General features: G+C 32.2%; 1 protein-coding gene across 1 annotated transcript; it reads left to right on the forward strand.

Annotated features, from left to right (window-relative positions):
- Positions 1-7148: 7148 nt before the first annotated feature.
- LOC134255758 (melanocyte-stimulating hormone receptor-like) lies at positions 7149-8479 on the forward strand. Its single transcript, XM_062738277.1, has one exon. The coding sequence runs from the start codon at positions 7176-7178 to the stop codon at positions 8271-8273; it is 1098 nt and encodes a 365-aa protein (XP_062594261.1). The 5' UTR covers positions 7149-7175; the 3' UTR covers positions 8274-8479.
- The last annotated feature ends 211 nt before the right edge of the window (positions 8480-8690 follow it).

Raw genomic sequence — 8690 nt, forward strand, 5'->3', positions numbered from 1 at the left:
GGTCATCTCTATCATGTTTATATAATGAACATTCAATCAGTGAGTGGATCTCATCTTCCATACAATTCATGTCACACATTCTACAAATTCTTTCATTTCTTGCAAGGGTGGTTTGCTGTCCTACAGTGTTTAATTTTTTTTCCATATGTTCTACTTTCAATTCTGAGATTATGTGAACTTACTCTAATTCTATATAGATTTCTGAAGAATTTCTGGAGATTTTAAGTAACCACATCTCATTTACACTGCATCTTAATTAAATATACTTTTTATCGTATTATTGGAGTTTCTCCTTCACTGTTGGTAATATTTTATAAGAGGAGTCAAGAAAGAGGCTTGGTAGAAAATTCATTGGAACGGTGGAACCCGCTAGGTACTTTGTTGTTAGGATTTTTATTTTTGGAATTTGTTTATGACTCTTGGCTACAATAAAAGGTACAAAGTTGGAAAGACGGTGCTGAAGCAATTTTTATACCCCGTATTCAAAGATTTGGGGTGTACAGTTTTAGCCCAGTTTGTCCACCTGTTTTGTCCGCAACAACTTTAACCTTAAGCTTGTCCATGACTTTTGATTGGTCAGAGCTAGCTATGGCTTTCTTATTTTACCTGTATATGTCTTGTAACGAAACCTTTCTTGTGGTAATAGGATATTTGCACTTTTGCAAAGTTTTTACCAAACCTTTTAAAACCCTGCATGGTCATAAGTGTTGAACAGTTAGCGCCTGGGGTTATCATATTTCACGTGCACAGTGTACTAGTATCTGCTACCTCCCTCCATCTCAATCTCTCTGGTAATTCCCGTTTATAACGTAAGCTGAAAGAATGTAATAATTACATACATAATAGTGACATATCTTGAATTTTTTGTAAAGAAGACTTGTATGCCGTTCATATGGCATTATTGTTTAAAATCGCAATTGCATTAGTTGTTATTAATTTCGAAATACCGTATGCAATCAGTACATTGTATTTGTTTAAGTGTAGAATGAAAGTAATGTAAGACTTTTCTATTTGTGGTTAAACGTCATAGACCTCGCTTGTGTAATACATTAGAGACATTCATGGCTTCTAGTAATTGAGATGCGTTATGACAGATGATATAGGTGGCAAAATTTCACCTCGAGTGTTTTTTATGCCTATCCCCGATAACACAGTTCTTGGGAATGGTAAAACATGCTATATAAAAGCATCGGCATCCCCAAATTCTGTAAACTTTTCTTTGACGGTATTCACACAGGTTGTGCTTCTTAATGTGAGTTTCCTTTTGTTGTACTCTGTTGTGTTTGTATCGATTTGCTAGATGCAGATAATTTGTTGGTTGTGCTTTCTTGTTTTGACTTTTTAGTAATGGCTACATGTATTTACGATAATATGAAAGCTGATTAGTACTAAGCTAAAAACGACCTCCAGCTTATTACTTGCACACTATATTCCATTTCATTATTATCCTCCAGTTACATGTAGCTAGAGATGTCAGTTCAAATGTTTTTTCATTGATTAGCAACAAATACCAAAAATGTGAACAGTATCCTGTTTACTATTTCATAAAAATCTTTAATATCTCAAATAATCACTTTAATGTTATTGTGATTACAATATTACTAATATGTGGATGTGTGGAAACAAACCCAGGTCCAGCAGATTATAAAAAACACATAAGTATTGTGCACAACAATGTATGCAGTTTACCTCCTAAACTTGATATTATTAGAAATGAATTTTCAGGAAATGATATAATTGCCATTACTGAAACTCACTTAGATCAGAGTATTGACAATAGTAATCTTTCACTTGATGGTTATTATCTACCAGTTAGAAAAGACAGAAATAGATATGGTGGAGAAGTTGCACTGTACATTTCAACTAGATTAAATTTCAAAGTTAGAAATGATTTAAATTTTTCTGATATTGAAATTTTATGGGCAGAGATCCAGTCACAAAATCAAAAGTTCTTGGTTGGAGTCATCTACAGACCTCCCAACTCTGGGTCTGATTTCTGGGATAAATTTACAAGTACTGTAGAAAGAGCTCTAGATACAGAGATGAAATTGTTTTTGTTAGGCGATTTCAATGTAAACATGTTAGCCCCTGGGAATAATACATTTAAAAACCTACTACTACAACTTAATTTAAGTAATGTTGTCTTAGAGCCTTCCAATTTTACAACTGATATTGGAACTTGCATAGACCTTGTGTTAACTAATGATCCACCCAAAGTTAAGAGTGTTGTAGTCGATGAACCCATTTGTAGTTCTCATTCACCTGTCTCTATAGAAATCTCATTTCAAACATATAAGCAACATGCCTTCAAACGCACAATTAGAAATTATAATAATGCAAATTATCAAGGCCTGAACAACGACTTACAAAATGTTAATTGGGATGAAAAAGTGTTTACCTCTAATAATATGAATGAAGTCTATCAAAATTTTACATGCACTTACCTAACCTTAGTAGATAAACATATACCAAAAAAGCAAATTATAATACGTCCATCAGATAAACCATATATTACCACAGAAATTCGTAGGAAAATGAGGCCAAAAAAAAAGAATTCATAAAAAGGATAAGCATACTAAAAATTCATTACACTGGCAAAAATTCAGACAAGTCCGTAACGAAGTAATAGAATTAGTACGGAAAAGTAGGAAGGAGTACAAAATTAAACTTGTCTCCCAACTCATTGACAAATCTATTCCACCAGGAAAGTGGTGGCGTATAGCAAAATCCGTTGCAAGGTTAAAGAAACAAAGCTCTCCCCCATCCTCTATCAAATCACAAGATGGTAGAATATTGATTCATCCAATTGATAAAGCTGAAGAATTTAATAATTTTTTCTCTAATATATCACATATTGAAAATGAGCCAGATTTGCCCGAACATGGAGCTAGACCTCCAGACTACTTCTGTGATTTTGAAATAAATGACCAAGATGTTCTTGATCAGTTAAGCATACTTGATCCCTCTAAACCATGTGGACCAGATGGAATTTCTCCCAGAATATTAAAGGAAACCCGTTATTCCATATATAAACCTCTATGTAGATTATTTAACCTTTCACTTACAAATAAAGTTCTTCCATACATATGGAAACAAGCACATATTTCACCTATTTTTAAAAATAAAAGCTGTCCCCAACAACCTAATAATTACAGACCAATATCATTGACTTGTTCTATATGTAAACTAATGGAAAAAATACTTTTTAAATATATGTTTAATCATATTAAGGAACATGACTTATTGTGTAAATACCAATCTGGGTTCCAACCTGGGGATTCTAATGTTAACCAGTTAGTTGAAATATATGATAAAATTATGTCAAACCTTGACAGAGGCAGAGATACACGCTTTATATTTTGTGACATTTCCAAAGCTTTTGACAAGGTATGGCATAAGGGAATGATTTTCAAACTTAAAAACTTTGGATTTAGAAGTAATATACTGGGTTGGATTGAAGACTATCTTACTGAAAGACAACAAAGAGTGAATTTAGAAGGCTTTTCATCATCATATAAACAATAGATGCTGGGGTACCTCAGGGGTCTGTAGTGGGTCCCTTCTTGTTTTTGTTATATATAAATGATATAGCTAAAGATATATCTTGTAATATTCGACTGTTTGCTGATGATACTTCTTTGTTTGCTATTATTGACAATGATATCAATGCTCCAACAATGTCCCTTACTCAAGATCTTGAAAAGATAAGAAATTGGTCCAAAGCTTGGGCTGTAGATTTTAATAGTGAAAAAACGGTTAATGTTGATTTTACTAGAAAACACATAAGTTATCCTAATATTCAGTTTGGATATGGAGGTGATTATATTAAACAATCAAATACTCATGTTCATTTAGGATTACAATTTCAAGCAGATGGTTCTTGGAACAATCACATATTGAATATATATGAAAAGGCATGTAAAAGATTAAATATAATTAGGTTATTGAAACATAGTATTGATAGAAATTCACTAATAAAAATTTATTTTGCCTTTATAAGACCAATTTTAGAATATGCTGATGTTGTATGGGATAATTGTACCCAAAGTAGTTCAGAATTGCTTGAAAAAGTTCAGATAGAAGCTGCCAGAATTATTACTGGGCTTAGAGTTAATTCGTCCAGAACTTGTTTGTATGGTGAACTAGGATGGGAACCATTATATCTTAGAAGAGAAAAACACAAACTTCAATTGATGTATAAAATGATTAATGGTTCTGCACCTGATTATTTGTATGATTTGAATCAACCTTGTTTTCCTGTTCAACATGCTTACAACCTAAGGTCTGGATGTAATAACTTATGTATACCAGTTTGTAAAACAATGTCATACTATAATAGTTTTATTCCCTCAACTATAAAACTTTGGAACAGTCTTAGTGAAGATGTAAAAAACTCTCCTTCTTTAGCTATCTTTAAAGCAAAGCTTAAGAATTGGGGTGCAACTAATAAACCTTGTAGGTACTTTAATTTTGGTAATAGAAAAGAAAATATCTTGCATTGTCAGTTGCGAAACAATGCTAGTAATCTTAATGCACATTTAAAAAATCATTTTTTATCAGATATTCAATCATGTCAAAAGTGTGGATTTCATACTGAAGATACTGAACATTATTTTATCAACTGCCCATCGTATAATGTTGAAAGAAACATATTGGTAAAAAAATTAAATGATATTGATGTTGTTTTCGAGCTCAACGCTCTACTAAGAGGAAAATGTCAATACTCTTATCAAACAAATGGTAAAATATTTTCATATGTAAAAAAATTTATTAAATCTTCTAAAAGACTAAATAAGGGACACTGTTTATTAAATATTCTATTAAATGCATATTTTTTTTTGAAATATTTGTATTATTTTTAAGCTGGAACGGTATGTATATAATATGTATACAGTTAGGGGGTTGTCATTTTTTAGCTCTACTGGTCAGAGACCAGAAGAGCTTATGCGATAGTAATGCGTCCGTCGTCCGTCCGTCTGTCTGTCTGTAAACAATTTTTCAAAATGCTACTCTTCCTACAGTTTTGGTCCAATTTCAATATAACTTTACACACAAGTAGACTACACTAAGATACATAATTCTGTGCATCGGTTTTTGATTTCGATGAACGGTGTTGCCGTGGTTACTAAAAATAGAAATTTCTGTGAAATTCTTTCAAAATGCTACTCCCCCTACAGTTTTGGTCCGATTTCAATATAACTTGGCACACAAGTAGACTACACTAAGATACATAATTCTGTGCATCGGTTTTTGATTTTGATGAACAGTGTTGCCGTGGTTACTAAAAATAGAAATTTCTGTGAAATTCTTTCAAAATGCTACTCCTCCTACAGTTTTGGTTTGATTTCAATATAACTTGGCACACAAGTAGACTACACTTAGATACATAATTCTGTGCATCGGTTTTTGATTTCGATGAACGGTGTTGCCGTGGTTACTAAAAATAGAAATTTCTGTGAAATTCTTTCAAAATGCTACTCCTCCTACAATTTTGGTCCGATTTCAATATAACTTGGCACACAAGTAGACTACACTAAGATACATAATTCTGTGCATCGGTTTTTGATTTCGCTGAACGATGTTGCCGTGGTTACTAAAAATAGAAATTTCTGTGAAATTCTTTCAAAATGCTACTCCTCCTACAGTTTTGGTCCGATTTCAATATAACTTGGCACACAAGTAGACTACACTAAGATACATAATTCTTTGCATCGGTTTTTGATTTCGATGAACGGTGTTGCCGTGGTTACTAATAATAGAAATTTCTGTGAAATTCTTTCAAAATGCTACTCCTCCTACAGTTTTGGTCCAATTTCAGTATAACTTGGCACACAAGTAGACTATACTTAGATACATAATTCTGTGCATCGGTTTTTATTTTGATGAGTGGCAAGGATCATTTTTCTGTTTATTGCTGTTTTAAAGTTTCAAGTGCCAACTGCTACTTTTCTCTTCCTTTGTTTTAAGTATAAACCAGTAGAGCTACAGTCTCGACAGAGACTTCTGGTTTGAGATATAATATTCATAAATAATACTTGATTGTGAATCTATATTTTTCATTATAATTTTATTGATTATCATGTTCATGTATTATTACCTACTATTCCATCTTGACCTATTATACAAGGAGAGGGTGTACATAGGCATTGCCTGTTGCCCAATCCTGATTGAATTTCTCAATACAATATGTTTAAACCTCATAAGTACAAGATAATTTTTTCGCAAATACAATTGCAAGAAAACTTATTTTTATTTTGTAAAAAGACTCTTATATTTTAGGAAAATTAATCATTCATAAAGTAAATACATGTAACTTGACATATCATGAAAACAATTCAGAAAAAAAAATCGTAATGATGAGAAAAATGTATAATTACAAGTTCATAGAACCCAGTTGCATTTTTATCAAAAAGTTAAAAAGTCGTTAAATATTACATGACGTAATACAAAAGAAGTTGAGAAAATACCAAATAACATACAGGAATATTAAAAGATAAGAATACTTACGGTAAGTATATGAAAAACACGATGAATTGATAAAAAGAATCCTTTATCCAGAAGTAGGATTTCAAGTGGGAAACATTTCACAGTGCTCTGTTTAATGCACATTAAATAATTCTGATGATAAATAAAATTGTCTGCTTTCTCCAGAAAAAAAATATATCTACATCATAATCCATTATCAATCAGTGTTTTCTGATTTTATTTATGCAAAGATGCATGCAAAAACAGTCATTTAAACTTCAATGAAAAAAATAATGGAGTGGTTACATGTTAAAGAAGCAAGTACACAAAACATTTGTTCCTTGGTATCATATATGGATTATGAAAAGGGTCGGAGGGAGGGGGTGAAAATTTTAAGCAATTGGTTGATAAAGTTTGAAACGCATATTGTATTTAAGAATTCCACTGTATTCATCGACGAGACCCTCAAAGCTCTTAGAAAATTTTTTTTCGTTCTTTAAAAAAAGATTAATTGCAAATGTCAGCATAGTTTAGCTCTTTTTTACTACACATACATGTAGATATGAACTAAATGTTTAATTAATTACATGTATTCCTTTTAAATATTTTTTATATATATATGTCATTTTATCAAGTAGCAAATATTTCAATTAAGAATTAACCTTTTTTAAAATTAAATGCTTTTAATCATCGGTTTTACGTCTGCATTTATGTCTTTTTCTAGAGAGTTATTCCAGACTGAAAGCAACAACACAAGTATGGTTTGTGATACGAACGAAACGTCCGCAAGCAGTCAGGACTCGTGGAATCATACACTGGCAACCACCCCTGTAAATAATGCCTCTCTTGAATTTGACTTTCAATGCATGAACACATCATCACTGACTGATTATCACTGGGAAAAGTACATTTTTATCATAGGAACAGTAACTTTTGGCATTGGATTTGTTGGAAACATCATTACTTTATTGGTTATAATCAAGCTGCCAAGGCTTCACACACCAACCTATACTGCAGTCGCCTGTCTTTCCTTCTCTGATCTGTTTGCTTTAATGACTCGATATATCATGATTTTGCCCGAGCCAGTAAGTTCATATTTTGATGACCCTTCACGACAATCTGTTGTTTATGTTTTCATTTTTCTATTTTTACATTCTGCAAATTTTCATATGGTCCTGATCTCCTATATTCGGTACCTTTTCATTACACGGCCATTTAAGAGTCTGAAAGTGGATTGCAGAAAAATTATACAGCTTTCTCAAATTATCTGGATATTTTCTTTTACTATGACTGGGATATACAGCGTTCAAGCGATATTAAGTATAAACAATATCTTATCTGAAAGTATGAAAAACTGGAGCGAATTAGTTTTTTCGGTATACATTGGGGGTCTCCCTCTCTTCGTGATACTTTATTTTCATGTTAGACAAATCTATTGTATGCACAGGCTGCCTTTAACAGAAAGAGAACATAGACTTCGCCTTGTCCGTTCAATGTCTGCAATTTTGCTGGTGATATTGATACTTTATTTTTTGTCCATTTCATATCCCTTTATTTATACAATACTTGATGCCTTATATCACACAAACACGGGAGGCCTGTCTTCCATAGCATTTCAACAATTATTTGATTTCTTTCTTCTGTTCAATAACAGCGCAAACCCTTTAATCTATTTCTTTTTTTCGCTCAAATCTTCAAGACTATTCTCAAAGAGAAGAAGAAAATTCGCTAACTGTAGTATTCGTTCACAATTTTCATCCAATAAAATTATGGATGAAAATAAAAAGAAAACTTTATTTGATGTTTAGTTTGTGGATGGATATGAAGGCATTATATTATTCTATTATACTCTCATTTATATAAGTTGAATCTGATTCATTGAGGATCATTTTTAGCCGGGCTCATTGCTCTTAGAGCAATGCCCGGCTCTTGCTACGGTGTTCAACCGGAAATGCTGCTTCATCAACGCTTAATCAAATTTACGCGTTAGAATATAGTACGTTTGCGCAATCACCTTTGAGGCAATACAAACACTGAATCAAATTTTAAAAGTTATATTTTAAAGAGAAATACCTTCTAAATGATGAAACCACGTCCTATTGCGTAGCAACAGTCAACATTCCTTGATGTCAGGTGAAAGACTGTGCAGAATTAATGCGCACACGGTTGAGATGTATATTGATTTATTAAAAATTTTCAGTACATGATATAATACAACATGCTTG

This window comes from Saccostrea cucullata, unplaced genomic scaffold (genome assembly GCF_032062105.1).
Source record: "Saccostrea cucullata isolate Sc308-1 unplaced genomic scaffold, CSIRO_AGI_Scuc_v1 ctg5, whole genome shotgun sequence".
Lineage (NCBI taxonomy): Eukaryota > Metazoa > Mollusca > Bivalvia > Ostreida > Ostreidae > Saccostrea > Saccostrea cuccullata.